At 44.2% G+C, this 18,479-nt stretch overlaps 7 protein-coding genes across 7 annotated transcripts; 4 read left to right on the forward strand and 3 right to left on the reverse strand.

Annotated features, from left to right (window-relative positions):
* The first annotated feature begins 1,188 nt into the window (after positions 1-1,188).
* K450DRAFT_282969 (uncharacterized protein) lies at positions 1,189-3,531 on the forward strand. Its single transcript, XM_051593463.1, has 3 exons — positions 1,189-1,790; positions 1,859-2,473; positions 2,548-3,531. Exons 1-3 carry the CDS (start codon positions 1,220-1,222, stop codon positions 3,399-3,401), a joined length of 2,040 nt encoding a protein of 679 aa, XP_051442037.1. The 5' UTR covers positions 1,189-1,219; the 3' UTR covers positions 3,402-3,531.
* A 222-nt stretch (positions 3,532-3,753) lies between these two features.
* On the forward strand, positions 3,754-5,849 carry K450DRAFT_178331 (uncharacterized protein; the record flags this gene model as incomplete). The annotated part of the gene is made up of 10 exons (XM_051584292.1): positions 3,754-4,034; positions 4,103-4,135; positions 4,201-4,272; positions 4,348-4,382; positions 4,466-4,549; positions 4,612-4,875; positions 4,936-5,004; positions 5,076-5,340; positions 5,420-5,557; positions 5,615-5,849. The coding sequence occupies 10 exons, from the start codon at positions 3,754-3,756 to the stop codon at positions 5,847-5,849; spliced, it is 1,476 nt and encodes a 491-aa protein (XP_051442038.1).
* Positions 5,850-11,409: 5,560 nt separating this feature from the next.
* On the forward strand, positions 11,410-12,230 carry K450DRAFT_254065 (uncharacterized protein). The gene has a single exon (XM_051591142.1). The coding sequence runs from the start codon at positions 11,622-11,624 to the stop codon at positions 11,895-11,897; it is 276 nt and encodes a 91-aa protein (XP_051442039.1). The 5' UTR covers positions 11,410-11,621; the 3' UTR covers positions 11,898-12,230.
* Positions 11,982-12,792, reverse strand: K450DRAFT_274206 (uncharacterized protein; the record flags this gene model as incomplete). Its single annotated transcript, XM_051593107.1, has 2 exons — positions 11,982-12,446; positions 12,733-12,792. 2 exons carry the CDS (start codon positions 12,790-12,792, stop codon positions 11,982-11,984), a joined length of 525 nt encoding a protein of 174 aa, XP_051442040.1.
* A 266-nt stretch (positions 12,793-13,058) lies between these two features.
* On the forward strand, positions 13,059-15,068 carry K450DRAFT_302274 (uncharacterized protein; the record flags this gene model as incomplete). Its single annotated transcript, XM_051593768.1, has 9 exons — positions 13,059-13,188; positions 13,251-13,299; positions 13,364-13,476; positions 13,536-13,800; positions 13,860-14,034; positions 14,096-14,205; positions 14,267-14,386; positions 14,446-14,690; positions 14,779-15,068. The coding sequence occupies 9 exons, from the start codon at positions 13,059-13,061 to the stop codon at positions 15,066-15,068; spliced, it is 1,497 nt and encodes a 498-aa protein (XP_051442041.1).
* Positions 15,069-16,310: 1,242 nt separating this feature from the next.
* On the reverse strand, positions 16,311-17,040 carry K450DRAFT_254068 (uncharacterized protein). The gene has a single exon (XM_051591143.1). The coding sequence runs from the start codon at positions 16,915-16,917 to the stop codon at positions 16,525-16,527; it is 393 nt and encodes a 130-aa protein (XP_051442042.1). The 5' UTR covers positions 16,918-17,040; the 3' UTR covers positions 16,311-16,524.
* A 485-nt stretch (positions 17,041-17,525) lies between these two features.
* K450DRAFT_254074 (uncharacterized protein) lies at positions 17,526-18,383 on the reverse strand. Its single transcript, XM_051591144.1, has 2 exons — positions 17,936-18,383; positions 17,526-17,860 (listed from the first exon to the last, which is right to left on the reverse strand). Exons 1-2 carry the CDS (start codon positions 18,307-18,309, stop codon positions 17,629-17,631), a joined length of 606 nt encoding a protein of 201 aa, XP_051442043.1. The 5' UTR covers positions 18,310-18,383; the 3' UTR covers positions 17,526-17,628.
* Positions 18,384-18,479: the final 96 nt, after the last annotated feature.

Consider the following 18,479-nt stretch of genomic DNA (forward strand, 5'->3'; position numbering starts at 1 on the left):
TTTTCGGTTTAAAGACGCAACAGGATCAGAAAGAGCGACATAACAGTGCATTCAACACCGAGAGATTTTTTTTTTTTAAACAAACTGCATACGATCGACGAAATATAATAACATTGGCAGCATTGATCGACATGGACATTTAAAATATAGCCAGCTTGTCGACTTCTTTATCCTACTGCGATCCATGGCTTTCGGGCAGAAATTACCCCCAAATCTTAAGTTTGACAGTGTTCAAATTGTTAAGATGCGTGGTAACATAATTAATTAGCTGTGGCTGCAAAAGATAGGAACGAGCCGTTCAACCCCGGAGCTTCAACTCACATTACAAAGTTCTATCCAATCATGGCCGTTCCTTCCCTTTTCTTGACAAATTGGGTCATGAGTTACAACATCGGAGTGATATGTCGTGGAGTTGCATAAAGTGACAGGCCGAGTGGCATGAAGGAAAGTAAATGAAAGCGATTTTTAGGTCTACCGGGAGAGGAGATTTTTGGGATGTCCACGGGAAAGCGCAATGTCCCAGGTTGCTTCCATGCGGCTTTCTTCCGTAGACGGTAGATTGTAACCAAAGCAAACTGATAGAAAAGCTTCGGTTGTCGGAATGTCAAATGGGAACGTTGAAGCAATTTGACTGGTTGCAGGATTTGTCAGAGACAGTCCTGGGACAAAACCGCTGTTTTCGGGACTTTAGAAGTTCCACTTCAAATTGAGTAAGATATCAGCTTATTCGCCTGCTTTACTAACCTGCCCCCCGCTGGCCTCTCTAATGCTTCTAATATACTTACCGTTATGGCCATACTAGCGATCTATTCAGGGTATCGGGTTCATGCAGATCCATTGCCAATACATCGAAACGTCCAGTGTATTGACCTTCTGTAGGGTCATTGAAAGGTAGTATGTGCTATGACGAATGGTGGGTTCATGGAATATGAGCTCGATGATGGGACTTGGTAGCTTTTGGTGCATGTTGCTTGCTGGTCTGAGGGTAGCATATACCCAAATGTTTACCTTTTTAGGGAAACATTTCAACTCTCAGCCTATCTTCCCACCTCATCTCTCAGCAATCAATATTAGCCTATGGAATTGTATGTTTGACTAAAACTGAGCGGCTGGCCTTGTTCATTGAAAAATCCATATAAAGCCCCCCACCTTTTGTCTGAACCCATTGCTATATTCCAAGAACCTCCCACCTTTTTTTCTCGATTACCACACTTCAAATATGACCTGTTGTAAATCCTCAAGTACAGTCGCCGCTCCTCATCCATTGGACCCGCTGTCAACAGAAGAAGTCATTCAGACTGCTGCCTTGGTTCGCCAGGACAAGGGTGAAGAAGACTTCATCTTCAACACCATCACTCTTCGTGAACCCTCCAAGGAGATCATGATGGCCTACTTCGGTTGGGACAAGTCCAGCCCAAAGCCCGCCGCCGTTGAGAGAGAGGCCTTTGTCATCATCATCGAGCGTCCGTCCGGTAACGTTGTTGAGGCCATTGTCTCTCTGACCGATAACAAGGTGAAGACCTGGTTGAAGCTGAAGGATGTTCAGCCTACGCTTACCATGGATGAGATGAACGAAGTAGAAGCCATGATCGTCAAGCATCCTTTGGTTGCTGCCGAGTGTGCTGAATTGGGCATCACTGATATGTCCATGGTGTATTGCGATCCCTGGGCTATTGGCAAGCATTTGTCCATTGGAGGAGAACGTCGTATTATGCAAGCATTCATGTATTACCGTCTCTCTGAAGAGGATAACCAGTATGCCCATCCCCTCGATTTCATTCCCATTGTTGGTGAGTATTGGACAGTGAATTGTAGCCAAGGATGATCTTTCATACTGATGTCTCTTTCCACTTTTCAGACGTTGTGAAAAACGAAATCATTGAGATTGAACGTATTGCTCCCCGTGACTCCAAATTTAAGCGCCCGACCATTCCTATGGAGCCACACAATTTCTATCCCGAGTTCGTCAGCGATAAATACCGTAAGGACGTCAAGCCTATCATTGTGCAACAACCCGAAGGTGTTTCTTTCAAGGTCGACGGAAATGAAATTGACTGGCAAAAGTGGAACCTTCGCATCTCCTTCAACTACCGTGAAGGTCTTGTTCTCCACAACGTCAGCTACCAGGATGGTGATGAGAAGCGACCCTTGTTCTACCGTATGTCTCTTTCTGAGATGGTCGTTCCTTACGCTGATCCCCACGCTCCTCATTTCCGCAAGCACGCTTTCGATGTGGGTGAATACGGTCTTGGTTTGTGCACCAACTCTTTGGCTCTTGGTTGTGATTGTCTCGGTACTATCCATTACTTTGATGCTACCTTCAACGACCACAGCGGTAGACCTTTTGTTGTCCCCAACGCTGTATGCCTTCACGAAGAAGACCACGGTCTCTTGTACAAGCACACTGAGTACCGCACTGGTCGTGCCCACACTGTCCGTGGCCGTCGTCTTGTCATTTCCCATATTGTGACCGGTAAGTGAATGTGGCTCCAAAATTTGAAAGGGGAAAAATTGACTAGACACTAATTGAATTTTCTTTCATTTTAGTTGCCAATTACGATTATGCATGCTACTGGCACTTGTACCAAGACGGTACCATCAACTACGAAATCAAGGCTACCGGTGAAGTCAACACACACGTTCTCGCTGAGGACGAGACTCCCGGTCCTTTTGGTATCATGGTTGCTCCCCAAATCAACGCTCAGCACCATCAACATTTCTTCACCATGCGTATTGACCCCATGATTGACGGACCCAACAACACCATTGCCCAAGTGGATACCCAGCCCGTTGACGAGCCTGTTGGTCACCCATTAAACTTATACGGCAATGGTTTCTACCCCAAGACCACCATCTTGAAGGATACCATTGAAGGCCAAGCTATGGCCAATGTTGCCACTGCTCGTTTCTGGAAGATCATCAACGAGAACAAGAAGAACCCTTACTCCAAGGATCCCGTTGGTTTCAAGATTGTTTCTCACAGCAACACTCCCCTCATGGCCAAGCCTGGATCTGTGGTTGAGACTAGAGCTGGATTTGCCTCCAAGACCTTGTGGGTCACTCCTTACCAGGAAGATCAACTCTTTGCTGGTGGTTTTTACTGCAACCAGTCCAACGGTGAAGACAGTTTGCCACAGTGGACCAAGGAGAGAAAGCCAATTGTTGACACGGATGTTGTTATGTGGTTCACTTTCGGTGTGACTCATTTGGTCCGAGTAGAGGATTTCCCTATCATGCCTGTCGAGATCTGTGGATTCACCATGAAGCCATACAACTTCTTCACCTGCAACCCCGCCATTGATGTTCCTCCCACCAACAAGAGCATTAACAAGAGTGTACACGCTTTCGAAAAGAAGGAGGAAGATGCTTGCTGTAACGAGATCGTCACTGCTGCTGCTTAAGGAGAAGGCGCCGGGAGCCCTTTGCTTAATACGCTTGTTTAATATTACCACCAAACCCAAGATTCCGTTGACCCTAGGTCTTCATTGTAATTTTCTTGCATTATAGTACAAGTTTTTATAAAAACCAGACATTTCTTCAGTCATATTGTGATGAGATTTAGGTGATAAGATCATGCCTGTGGTTCATTTTTGATCTTTGGGAAATTTTTTCAAAAACCGTGGTCGGCCAACCTTCGGAAATATTCTCTTCGTCCAAAGTGAGATATAAGTTGTAAGGATAATCATGGGGACCGACGCAATATTTCCGCAGTACCTCTTTTTCTTTCGAGGAAGGCAAGCTTAGTACTTCACAATGGTCAAGTCGATCTTTCTAGCAGCTGCGTCAGCGTTTATCACGCATCATCTTGTTTCTGCACAAGAAGGTGCCTTTCTCCCTTCAGCCGGCTCCAACCTCAATTATGCTTCCTATTCCTGTGATCCATCTACGTGTATTGCACCAGCATGCTATTGCGCTACCAAAGACCCTCCTGCTGGTCTCTCGCCTAGCAGTGTCCCTCAAATGGTTTCCGTCACCTTTGACGATTCCATTCAACCACAACTCCTGGAAACAGCATACAAGATGCTGAACGTGAAGTAAGCAGGGAGTTTGTTTTACAGAAAAGAGTCTCCCACATCCAATTAACCTCGATACTGCCATGTAGAAATCCAAATGGATGCAAAGCAAAAGGAACCTGGTAAGTTTCACGGCCCTGCATATCAGCTTCAGGATAGTCGGGGTGAGTTCTTACAGGTACATTAGGTATGTGTCCCTCCAATACAACGATTATGCATCAACACAGCAGTGGTATGCAGCAGGCAACGAAGTGGCAGAGTATGTTTCATGATTATATGAATCTAAGGCGACAGCACTACTGATCCATTCAACCCCATGTGTTCTATCCTGCAGTCACACCTTCTCTCACGTCGGCTCGCCTTCTGAGCGTAAGTATGCACGCTACGTTGTTTAAAAAAATTCAATCCGCAGCTAGCTATCACCAGTTCATAATACCCTTTTCCATCACTAGAGGAAATTGTCAGTTGTCAGAGAGCTTTGAATGCGTATGCAGGCATACCATATGGAAAAATCCAAGGTTTCCGAGCTCCATTTCGTAAGTACAAATTAGCAGGGTGGTCAAATAGAATGGTATCCACTGACCTCGGTTTTCAAAAGTCAATTACACCACAAACACTTTAAAAATAATCAAGGACCATGGCTTTACCTACGATTCCAGCGTCAGCTCCGCAGGAGGAAAGAATTTTTACCCTTACACCCTGGATAACGGTCTGGCCAACGACTGCTGGAAAGGGGTTTGCGATTCGTCATTGAAGTTGCCCGGTCTGTTTGAGATACCAATGTACTCTGTCACGGACGGCTCAGGCACAGAACGTTTGATGGATGTGTATTTGGACGGGAAACCTAGTGACGCTAAAGCCTGTACGTATGAGCGGATAGGAAATACCAGTCGGCGCATACATTAACGATGTTGTTGAACAGGGACGCTAAAGACATTTGAGAGTCACTATAATGGCAACAGACAGCCATTTGGCATCTACGTTCATCCTGGTAAGACTCAGCTGAACGAAACAGTATATCTATGCGATATAGACCACTTATTCATCGCCTCCTCATGTCAGCTCACTTAACCACGCAGGCAGGCGGACCAGATGCCAGCGACAAGCTCAGTGCCATCGTGTCGGCCATTCAAGAGATGGCAGCGAAAAAAGATGTGTGGTTTGTTACCAACCTGCAGCTTGTGGAATGGATGAAAAAGCCGGTGCCTGCTTCGGAAATGGCTCAGCAGCCCTACATGCACTGCGAGCAACCAGATATCAAGCAAGAGATCTGCAATGGCTTAGATGAAACAGGCGGAACTACAGCGGACAATGGTTTGATTAACTCGTAAGTGATGGCTAGTCACAACAAAGACATGGACATCGGCTAACCGCCTTACTGTTTTCCCGTTAAAAAAAAAAAAAAGGTGCAATTTCGGTACGACATTCTTCAAAACCTGCTTCAACTGTCCTTCGCAAGTTCCTACCGTAGCCAACCCTGTTCCTCCTCCCTCCATCGCCAAGGGCCAGTCTGGTTACAGAGAGATGTTGCCGGACAACTGCGAGTAAGTTGAACGGTAATACCAAACGCCTATACGATATATGACTAACCACTACAACAGCTCAAAGTGGTGGGACCCCATTGCTGCCACCTGTCTGTGTAGTTCTTCCCACTGCGAGTATAAAGACACAGCCGTGATGGTGGACAATATGAACGGTGGAGCTGATTCGTCGTCAGGCTCCAGATCAAAGAACTCAATCATAGTGGGTAAGCCCCAATCGTCAGACACCGTGAAAGCCGACGCAAAGATAGAAGTTGGCTTGATGGTATTGATGATATTATATGGATGGATGTAGTTCAATGGTACATAAACAATTGCACACATGTTATGGTATGATAATGCACGCTAAAGCATTTAAGTGAAAGGTTAAGGAAATGTAATATACAGTAGGCTGGGATTATGTGGGGGGGGAAATAATGTAATGTGTAAACGCTTCTGCCGGCCCTAGTTTGCAATATAGTATAAATCTGCATTGCTTTGATGTTGACACAAAATACCTTGGTCGACAAGCTTTTGGAGCTCCAGCCCAACTCGTTGATCAATGTCTTGTTGTTGTATGTCCATGCTCCTCCTTCCAGCACTGGCTGTCACCACCGAAACCGCATGCTCCCTTGACAACTCGCCTCTTTCGTTGGGTATCCTCTGCAGAGAGTCGATGACCATTTCCGAAACCTCTGCATTGACACGCTCAATCTTGTTCTTTTGATTCTCCTGCTGCAGAAACTTGGACCACACAGAGTCGTACGCACTAGGCTGGCTGGCCGATGCCTTGCCCGTTGCTTTACCTTGTGAAGATGAATCAGCCTGTTGTTCTTCGGGATCGCTACTTGCAATGTCTGCGTTCTATGGTCATCGTTTTTACAATAGTTAGTTGTGTTCATCACCATGATCATGCGACAAAAACCTATTACCCACCTTGATAGACTTTCCCTTTGCTTTCTTTCCAGTTGACTCTGTTTCTGTCGCCTGCTGATCTCGTTTAATGCCTTTGCGTTTGGCGCCTTTTGTAGGTTTGAACGGCTGATCCATGGGCAGAGAGCCAGCCGACGTAAAGCCACCAAAGCTTTGACTTTCCGGTGGTCCATGAGAATTGTACGATGGCTTGCTTTCCCGCTTCGTTGGGTATGTGTAAGGTGTTTCTTGATTGACATGAGGCTGAGTAGGATAGTCATAGGGCGATTCATTCTGGCTTTGTGACATGATATCCCTTTGACTACTACTCCCGTCTGTAGCATTCAATGGTAGCTCCTGGTTCAAACCAGTCATGCCTGCTGTATTCGCGTTATATTGAACACCAGACGTTGACGATGCAGGGCGTTTCGGGCCCAACTTGAGCGATTTTTTGGATGCTGGGTTGGCGCCAAACGTGGATTGCTTTCTCCCTTCATACACTGCAGCTTTGTTAAACGGTGCTGTAGCTTGCTTGTCGGGTCGAGGTGGAGCATAAAACGAAGTGGATTGGTATCCGCGGTCGTAGGTGCGATACCTATCACGAATATTATCAAAGGTGCTATTTTCATAGCCTTGCCAGTCATCGTATTCTTCGCCTTCATCGGAAGGATAGCGTTGGACTTCATATGAAGCGTTGGTAATGTTAGATGCTGCACCTTCGCTTTCTAGTACACATGTTTCTTCTGGCAAAGGACGATTCAGCAAGTGAGCCAGCCACTCTCTCGTACTTGCATCCAACATCGGAAACTTGCGTTGATAGAGGCTTTCAGGAAGATCAGCCAGGAAGTGAGTGGTGGTGCATTCAAGCCATTGTTGCTGCCCTATTCCAAACGTCAATCACAGTGTACTTTTCCTTTCACCCAACCATCATAGTACTTACAGGGATTGTGTCTCTGATACACTTCACTTATGTATAAGAAAGCTTCCGCTCGGGTCATTCCAACGTATAACAAGCGGCTTCGAAGAAGAATAAGATCAGCAACCGCCCTCCATTTCTTTGACAAGACATCATTCACTCACCATTCCTCCTGGATCTCTTTCTCAGTTGTGCAGAGTGCAAAAGGGATGACACCTTCCTCACAGCCTGTAGCGAAAACGCATGGCCACTCCAGTCCTACCAATTTCATCGCTTATTAGTGAATATGACAATTGTATGCTTCGTTTTAAGTGACATTTACCCTTTGCCGAGTGGTACGTCGATAGGGTCACGAGCTAATAAAAGAAACACGATATGAGCTATTACTGTATTGTATTGTATGCTGCAGAGACTGCCTGTCATACATACCTGTTTTTTAGCACCTTCTTCTTCTTCATCGTTCGTGTTTTCCAAGTCCAACAAAGTTGAGTCTAGAAATCTGACCAGAGAATCGTCCTGAGTCTTGATGTGAAAATAAAGGGAAAGAGGTTATTCACCGGCGGCACATCTTCTTCAACATATCCTGCATTCAAATCAGTCAACTAACATTGTTTCCAGACAAAGTAGCCTGCTGCGTCCTCGTTTCGCTCGGATTCGCTTGACTGGTATCGTCGTCTTGACCCGCCGAGGTTGTATTAAACCGTTGGGCAAAATCCAGCAATTCCTCCACGTTAGACCAATGAGTTTTGAACACTTCTTTACCATCTTTATCATATTTGTTGTGCAAGTGCCTCTCGATGTTGGACTCTTTGATCACTGTTTCAACAATGATACCGACAGAAGTCTAATGATGGGTAACATGTTAGAATAGGCAACGGCCCAGGTATACAATCACTATGCTTACTTTCCATACTGAGAAAGACGTACCTGAGATTCGGCCAATGCTTGGAAGGAACTCATCATCTCTAAAAAGCTCCTCATTTCAACCACGGTCGGCTGGGGTAGAGATCGGTTCGCCGCACTGCCTCCACTTGAGTTCGCTATTTCAGCCAAAGCCTCTAACATAGACAGGCTCTTTTGTTCTGCCAAAGTCCTAACTCGCTTGACAGTAACATCACCTATGCCACGCTTGGGAACATTAACAATACGGGTAAACGCTTCAGAGTCGTGGGGATTGGCTGTCAGTCGAAGGTAGGCTACTACATCCTTGACTTCCGCACGATCAAAAAACCTCAATCCTCCACGCTGGGAATACCAAATAAATTAGAATCTACGGCACTGCATGTCAATCCAGGCGGCGCGGACTCCTACCATTCGATAAGGAATTTTCGCTTTGTTCAGTGCTGTTTCATAGGTTCGGGAGTGAGAGTTGATGCGGATGAGAATGCAAAAGTCTTCATGGTTGAGTATGCCATTGGAGTACTTTTCCAATCTCACTATCTCATCGACAATGGCATTCGCTTCCATATCAGGTTCTGGGAGCGTTAACCAGGATATTGGAACACCAGGACAATTGTTCGTGAATAGTGACTTGGGCAACCGGTCCTTATCTGAAAGCGAGCCAAGTCAATCGTCTAATATCACCGTTTGCTCTATCTACTCGCACTTTACCGTGTTGTATGACCATGCTAGCCGCGTCCAAGATATGGGTTGTGCTTCGGTAGTTTTCTTCAAGATTGACGACAACAACGTTGTCATAATCTGTCTGCATCTTTCGAAAATTGCTGATGTCTGCATTTCTAAAGCCGTATATACTCTGGTCAGGGTCTCCAACAATGGTAAGACCTTTGTCGCCCTGAGTCAGCAGCTTAATCAAATTATACTGTACAAAGTTTGTGTCCTGATACTGCATCCAACAGTGTTAATTTTCATCGACGATGACTTGTCGCACCACTCATTCAATAGCAGAACATTCTACCTCATCAACCAGGATGTATCTATACGGCCGAGCAATAAAAGGATGCTTTTCAAGGAGATGGCAGCCTTCCATCAAAAGGTCGTCAAAATCCTAAAAAGGTGCCAATCCTTGAGTACAGGGATATCGGCCTAGCATCCTGGAATAATTCTCTCTCACCAATGCATTGCATTTTTGCAATTCCTTTTGATATGCCCTTTGGAAATGGAAACATTACAACCATCATCCACTTTTGTTTTGGCAAAGAGTCGAAGGGTGCTATACCTATATACGATAGAGATCTTGCGCTTCTCTGATCCATGCTTTTTCATGTCGTTGCTATACTCCACATCGTACATGTCACAGGTCAGTGCTTGACACTTTGCTTTAGAGATGGCATGTCTATAAGTTGCTATGAGTGGTATTAGATCACGGCTAAAGGCTACAAGGGTATGTGCTAGATTTTACCTGGCTTGCCAAAAATCTGCAGTTCTTTGGGTAATTCCTTCAACACGGTTTCGAGGATTTTGCCACTATGGTAATAATGCTTAATTGGGAGGTATTGTCAACGTTTCCGACCAATCCCCCACTTACGACGCAGTAGTATCAGCAATAGTAAAGTTCTGCCGGATACCAATCTTTTGGCCGTACCGTCGAAGCAATGAAGAGCATGAAGCGTGGAAAGTCCCCATCATTAGCCGCGTGCTGTCTGATCCCAGTAGATCGTTGGATTGCAACCGATTGCGCATCTCATTGGCAGCCTTATTCGTAAATGTCACAACGAGAATAGTGTCGGGATCCACATTGCGTTCCTTGACCAGCCATGCCACCCTAGTGGTCAAGACTTTAAACGTTGGTGAGCCCGCATGTTACTTTTTTTTTTATTGGGTCGATCAACCAACGACATACCTCTTGACTTTCCTGATCCCGGTCCAGCCAGAATCTGGAGAACCTTGGCATCGCTTGTTGTGGCCTGGTATTGCGCCGAATTCATTTTGTCCAAGACATGCTCCAGCATGCTTAACGATGGTAGTGTCTGAACAAAAGAGCTGAGCAGACAATGCAGCTTACCCAAAACGGTTCATTGTAGGAAGTTGAACGTTTTCCCCAATTTTTTAAGCCATTCAGTGAGCAACCGCGACGAACCATGTCTGCTTTTTTGCAAGACTTTTCTAAATAGTGTACAGCGGCCAAGCATCTCTAGCCATCACTGCCCTCATTTTGGATATCTTAAGCTAGCCCTGACTTGTCTATCTTCTATCAAGCATAGCTTACGCGTCGCGTTTCTGAATCTGATACTTCATAATTGTTAGAAAGAATGCTTTCAATGCAACCGGTCTTTCAAAGAGAAGTTAGTACAGTGTATGTTCCCAATAATGCTTGCTTGGCCCTATATTTACTTCTTGTTGAGAAAATTAGCAATAAGCAGATATATCAATCACAAGTAGCGTATGCATGCTTGCTATACTCTGTTGTAACTTCAACTCCAGAGCTTGTACGCAAATATTACAAGGAAGAATATCACGAAGAGTAAAAGTATAATTCATCATTTTTTGTAGCAATACTAATTTTTAATACGACTACTTATAGTGAACTGCATTGTGAACGCGTCTAACGCGTCTGAGCAAGAAGTGGATATGCTCTTTGCAAAGGTAAAAGCCGAAAGTTCCAGTACAGTAGATACTTTCGATGAAGGTATCTGCCTACGATGATTGGGGGTTATACCTCTAGAGCAGATTCCCAATGGTTTGTGGGCACGGTAAACGTGTCCGCCAAATTCCACCAGTTTCAGTTAAGGGCCTATGAACTCGGTAAAGAAAGAAGTCTCAACTACGAAGAGCATGTGGAGGAGTTGCTGTGAGTAAGAAAGGATTGTCGCAATAGAAAAGACAGCTGGTGACTAACTATGACTGTAGATCGCAGACTCATATCATGCTGTTGAAGCCGGATCAAAGATGCAAACTTGCCCTGGCGATAAGAGACTTGTGGAGAACAGGAACATCTTGCTACCACCTCCAGCATAGCAACTGGATTATCACTTTCTATTAATTGCTGATGCTCTTAGATCTGGCCTTTTCAACATCAAGCCAGAAGGGTAATGCAGCCAATGATTTGATGGGAAAACAGAATGCAGCATGCTCGGGGCAACATCAAGGCAACTACTAGATTGGATGCAGCACGCTTGACATATGCAGTTATCCTTAAATTTGGTGGTATACAGACTGGAAATATACTACATGAAGAAAGATGGGATAATACTGTCGATGCGCCACAACTTTGAGGTTAGATTGTCAATGAATAGATGAGAAGTATTAACTAACTCTTTTCCGTAGATTTTGCAGCAGTATTCCAATGTATATCTAGCCATGTTCAAGAAGAATCTGGAAGCACAAAGGAGCAATCACTTAAAGCATCCGGAAAAGCACTCACCGAACAGAATGATAAGTACGATCTTAAAAAAATCAGCAATCAAAATCGACTGCAAGCGTACCAGCGAGCCTTTTCTCCTTACAAAAAGTCGCAGCTTCTCACTGTATTGCAAGGGCTTTGTTAGCTCTTTTCACTTCAATTCATATCAGTCTATAATTTCAGAGCACGTATGGAGTGCTATGTTGGCAATGTGGGAAGCAAATAAATCGTGATGTCAATCTGGTAATCCAAGTTTGTCTTCATTTTTATTTACGGTATTTGCAAGCTGGAACCATAGCAAAGCAGAGGCAGGAAGCTTATTCGCTCATGCTGTCCAATTCATCTTGCGAAGCTTCATCATCGATCCTTTCTTCATAGAAAAGTGCTGATACTATGGCATTTAGCTCGATAACAAGTTTGGGATGGGAGGATTTGAATTGGGTGAACGTGGTACCAAGGCTTTTACTTTCTCGTGTCCGTTTGCTAAGTTTCTTTGGAGGAAGCTCGTCGGAGAAAATAGGAGACGACTCCACACCATAAGATTTTTCTACTTCTAAAGGGAGCAGATTGATGATTTCGGACTGCTGACCCCAAGGGATGCCATCACTATACTTGCACAGAGTAATTTTGCGAAGGACAGAGGAGAGCAGGTCTCTTAGATCGTCCTCCTGATAGTTGCGATACTTCTCCACCCTTGCTGTCAGCCTTGCTTGTTTTCTTGCTACCAGGAGTTGACCATTGTTCGAATTGTACCACTTGAGACTTCTGGTTGCGGGAGTAATCTGTTGTAAAGATTATATACTTAAAATTGTTGTGTTTGGGTTTGACTTTTGACGTTTTCCACAATGCTCGAATAGTCTCGCTTATACGCTAAGTATATAAGCCTTGTTCTGCTATTGAATGAGTTTATTGAGTGTGCAAAAGTCCTCGTCCATCTATTCTCATCAATGTCTATTTATACGAAGTTCGAAAGCCACGGGACTTTCGAGCCCTTTTACAAATTTCGGTTGTAAATTTGACATTGAAAAGAATGTGACCGGTTCACAAGCATCAGCTCCAACGACCAACACTTTTTTCCTTGGCCTTGCGACCAGGCGGATACTTGTGGAGTTCGACCACAGGATGCATTTTTCGGGCATGTGATAGCATTCCACTACGAGTTGTATATTTTTTGGAGCAGCCTTCTATTGGGCAAATCGCTGTTGAATGCATTTATGCGAAGAAAATATGCTCGCCTCAAAATTTGCGATCATTCAATTTCATTTAACTACGTGATGGCTACGTGTCTAATAATAATAACCTGTTTGATATGTCATGCAAAGTCGCATATATAATGCACGCAAAAGTGAAATCCTGTTAATACATGCCTTTATCACTCTGTTACAAACACAATCATGCCAAAGACACCAGCTTCCGTCTGTATTACAGAAACAGAAAATTACTCTGGCATGATATTCGTATGCCAGTGGTGTGAAAAGAAGTATACAGTCAGATCTTTATTGATCCGTCATTTGGGCAGCCATAGTGAGATATCGTGTTCTGACTCATCATATTCACCTCGGATTCTGATACTTTATAAATGTTAGACAAGATGCTTTCAATGCAACCGGTCTTTCGAAGACAAGTCAGTACAATGTATGTTCCCAATACGCAATGATGCTTGCTTGGCCCTATATTTACTTCTTGTTGAGAAAATTAGCGATGATCAAATATGTCAATCACAAGTAGCGTATGCATGCTTGCTATGCTCTGTTGTAACTTCAACTCCAGAGCTTGTACGCAAACATTACAAGGAAGAAAATCACGATGAGTGTAAGCATAATTCATCATTTTTTGTAGCAATACTAAATTTTTAATACGACTACCTATAGTGAACTGCATAGTGAACGCGTCTGAGCAAGAAATGGATGTGCTCTTTGCAAAGGTAAAAGCCAAAAGTTCCAGTACAGTAGATACTTTCGATGAAGGCACGTCATCATCTGCCCACGATGATTTGGATTATGCCTCTAGAGCAGATTTCCAATGGTATGTGGGCACGGTAAACGTGTCCGCCAAATTCCACCAGTTTCAGTTAAGGGCCTATGAACTCGGTAAAGAAAGAAGTCTCAACTACGAAGAGCATGTGGAGGAGTTGCTGTGAGTAAGAAAGGATTGTCGCAATAGAAAAGACAGCTGGTGACTAACTATGACTGTAGATCGCAGACTCATATCATGCTGTTGAAGCCGGATCAAAGATGCAAACTTGCCTTGAACGTGTACGGAGGCCCCTCAACGACTAGAGCCATTCACGAAGCTGCCAATAAGGCTCTACTTCCGCACTCATCTGAAGTACCCCAGGTTACTCAAACTCGCTTTTTGCAGTTGGTGGATGTAGGTTGAGCAAATGAAGCCTTGAAACCTTTGCCATCTATCATAACTGATATCGTTTCAGCAACTGCAAAAAGGAGATATGGAGTTGGACGCCTTCGACATTGAACTCTCGTTTCTCATTAGAGACGTCAACCGACTGACCAAAAACGTTCTGCTGGCGATAAGAGACTTGTAAGAGCTTTTAGGTAACCACTTGTTATGTTATGTTCGTTTCTCATTGAATTTCTGATAGGGCAAGACGCTTGCCAGTGAAAACCATGCTGACCAGCCCGTCCGAGGGAGAACTATGTGTCACCTGGCTGGATCCTATACTAAGACAACTTTTGTCTCAGAATGAACGGCGATTTTTCTGGTATGCCAATATGTTACTACATCAGCGCCATCTGACAATAAAATAAACTCTTTCAACAGGGCAAATGGAGAATCAGCAGAAAGCAGAGAGCGCAAGGGGCATCGTGGCAACCAGGCTGATGGCTATGTTTCTATAATACAGCAACGAGAATATGATTGCACCATTGGATATGTTGAGGTCAAGGCAGAAGATCGCTCTGGTGATAACCACATTATCTCCCACGATCTCATAAGGTTGGCCAAGTTCAACAAGGATGCCATTGATGGTAACTCTGTGGACGGCGCCATAGCCATTCAAGCAGTAGGTACGTGTACTTTACTCTTTTATTTTTCACTCTTAGTAGTTTCACAGAGGTAGATTCTATGATCTTGACGGTCTTGACATTATTGCAGGATGGACCATGTCCATATACATCACCAAGCTCTTAGCCGATGGTGTGTATGTGATGACGGAGATGGCGACGTGGACACTACCACGGTCACTGGAAGAGCTGGACATGTTTGTCACTGCCTCGACTTTACGCAAGATGATGACTGTTCAACAGTCTTATCTGCGTAATTGTCAGAGGTCAACATGTCCAGAAGACTTGCAGGAAAATACTCGACCGACCATGAGTAGCCCACGGATGCAAGAGTTCTTGGGTGACACCAGAGATAGGCGTCGTCTGTCACCTATGTTGTAGAAATAATCGTTCAGACTAATAAACAGACACCTATTATGTATATCTTTCAGTCAATACTTTTTGTTCAGTCCGGAGGACTGAACAAACATTAGCCTAGAGATTTCCCGCCCTCCCATACCTTCCTTCGGCTCAAGAAGGATCGATTAAACAGTTTACACATAGGACTCATATTAATAGTTTATTACCCCTTTGTATATATTTTTAGCTGGAAGTTCCGCGAAAAAGAAGAACTGATCGCAGCATCTCTAAGCTCATGTTTGTCCAGTCCTTCGGACTGAACTATTATTATAGAAACAGATAAATACAATGGCATGATAATCGTATGCCAGTGGTGTGAAAAGTGGTATAAAATCAGATGTGTATTGATCCGTCATTTGGGCAGCCATAGTGAGATCGCGTTCTGACTCATCACCTCAGATCCTCCCAAGGAACATATGCCAGCGGAAAGCTATTAAATCAACCCTACAGCGAATTCACAACGGTGTAAACGAACACGTAGGCGATGGTTTTCAAATGCCAGAGTTTTTTTTTTTTTTTATGTGCGTCTCTGGCTGCCATTAACAATGATGACAGGTATGCAAAACTTCAAGCCAATGTATCATAGTGCTGTACCACGGGGCTAGTAGCAAGACATCAACCATACGACTAAACGTTGATCCACATGTGGGTCTAAATCACTTCTGTCTCTCAATGCATGAGAAGACTCCTGAGCTCCATGCTTCGGCGGGCATGGCTGCCAATCTGAACCGCAGCTGGCTTTACATTTGTGGTGGGTTGAAATTTACGTTCTATAGCGGCTAATGTCGCTTTAAAACTCTTGACAATAGGTTGATCTTGCTTAAATAATATACACTATATTCTCCATATGATGTACTGTAGGAAAACCCCCACAGTATATCGCTCTAGATGTGATTGCCTGCGCACATGTCTAAGAATATACACGCCAAGAGAGACTAATGCAAAGAGGTGATCATCGAGGGCAGTGGCGAATGCGCGAGGGATATTTCTAGAGGGGAAGGAAGTTGTGTGACTCTTGAGCCGGTATACTGAGGACAAGGAGGCCAGGATCTAGTATAACGTCCAAAGGAGGAGGTCAAGGGGACCACAAGAAATTTCTACTGTTACGAGCCCTCCTGCTAGCTGATTAACATTAAATCTCAAGGGTGCAGCGATGCTGGTCTAGGATCAATAGTAAAGTGATCAATCAAAAAGAATTAACCATATAGGTGTCATTATAAGAGGGCAACATTGCAGTATATGAGAGAAATATGATATGTTTATTGCTAATGTATCTCATACCCTGACTGGTAAAGGAGGGGTATTTTGATGGAGTACTACAAATTTTTGATAAAAATTTGAAAGTAATGAAATGACGTTCAAGAAGTCTAGTGGTATATCGTTTTGAAATCCTAGGCTTGCTAGAGGGATAGCCACCGGTATGGGTTACTTGATGAGTTTAAAGACGTCGCTTCTCTGAACGACGCAAGATCTTGGCGTCAGCATCATTGCCGATATTGGAGGCATTGAGGTCGAGGCAGTTCAATGCACTGATGAGGGCATCACCAGAATCGCAATCGTCATTATCGCCATCATCATCGCCATCGTCATCACCGTCATCACCATCATCACCATCATCATCATCATCATCATCATCATCATCATCATCATCGCAGTCCTCATCATCGTTTCTTGAGAGAAGGGCGATGTCACGTTCCATAACATCGACCTGAACGGAAGCAACATCACGCTTGTTCATGGCAGCAACCTCATTGACAGGAGCAGCGCGTTCGACGGGAAGGGCAAGAACCAAGGAGACAGCAGTAGCCAACAACAGGATAGTAGTCTTCATTGTGAGTGAGAACAAAGGAGGGGACAATGGATGTGAAATTGCGGTCTTTCATCTAGTGTTTTATACCCATTCAAAGCGACTCCTCTGACGCCTCATTATAGTGGGGTAGACAACTCTCCTATCCCAAATCTGCAGGAGAAGGGTTAACTATGGAACTGGTACACGCGTCCGGTTAGCAGTAGAGTATACAACGAAGGTACTCCTTATAAACAATCCAGCCATCTAGATCAGTCTCTTTTGGAGTCCATGATAGAAAAAGGACTGGCCTGGCAGAAACATGTGCATACGTTGAGAGATCTACGTTCTCTGATGACAAAGAAACTTTGTTGCCATAAGCAGTGGACAATAGGCCCAAACACCAGGATTATCCAGGCATTGTGTGACATGAAGGCGGTTATATTATATGATTTTGGAAGATTAAATTTCTCGCACGAGGTGGAAAATGCCCTGAGGACATCACCTAAAAAAAGCTTTCATTGGCTTGATGAAGCCCATGTTGAGCGAGCTCAAGCAAAGAACTAGAATGGCTATACTAGTAAAACCCACCTGAGGTTCCAAGAATAGGCAACCAGTAAAATCAAAATGGCTTTCCAGGAGGCAAGGACAGACATTATTATGTACAAAGTTTTTTTTTATTATTATTTGTTAGGAGCAGCGTAGGGATGAAGGAAGGCTCGTGATAAAGAATCCATGAGATGGCCTCCAAGCCATTTAATGTTCCTTGTTGACAATGTTCTTGTCGTACTCTCTGTACAGACCCTTTGTTTGCTCAACTCCTTTAGCATTCGTGAAAATGTCTTCTACAGCACTTTCTTCCTCTAATTGCTCGTTGATAAACCACTGCAAGAAGGTATCCGTGGTGAAGTCACTTTCATTACGAGCTTGAGCCATTAATCGGTGAAAGCGCTTTGAGTTTTCACGTTCAGCGTTCAACGCAAATTCCCTACGTAACGCCAAAAGTAAGTATCTGGATGAAAAATTAATTTGAATTGAATGAAATGACGCTGAGACAACTTACCATGCCTGAACAGGGGTTTCAAAGCTGAACTTTTGTTCCTCCAAGCTGCGGACCATACCCCCCTTAGCTCGACGTTTGACAATATGGTCAAAAATCTTGAGGGCGTGGGTACGTTCCTCGTCACTATGGGTTCGGCACCATTGTGCGCTGCCTGGCAACTCCAAATCATGGAACCAAAGGGACATGGAGAGATAAAGGTTGGATGCGTTGAGTTCTTCGTTGGCTTGGTTGATCAAACCGTCCAACATAGAGTCTGAGATTTTCATAGCAGAGCTCATTTTAGTTGTGTATAATAAGTGATGATGAAGAGAGTGGGGAGTAGGTTTCAAAAAGCCTCTGAAAGCGGTTTGAAGAGGTAAGCGTTGTAGAAGCATGGTCTAGAGAGAGGGCCGTAGTGTGCAGTGTTAAATAAGAGTTCAAATGGAAGGCATAACGTCGCCATGACGTTATGCGATGAGACAGCACTATTTGGTCATCATTTTTTTTTTCGCAACACAGGCGGGAAATCGATCGAATGGGATAAAAATTTATATAATCACGTTGT

Source organism: Umbelopsis ramanniana (assembly GCF_025399195.1).
Source record: "Umbelopsis ramanniana AG unplaced genomic scaffold K450scaffold_55, whole genome shotgun sequence".
NCBI classification, from domain to species: Eukaryota; Fungi; Mucoromycota; class Umbelopsidomycetes; order Umbelopsidales; family Umbelopsidaceae; genus Umbelopsis; species Umbelopsis ramanniana.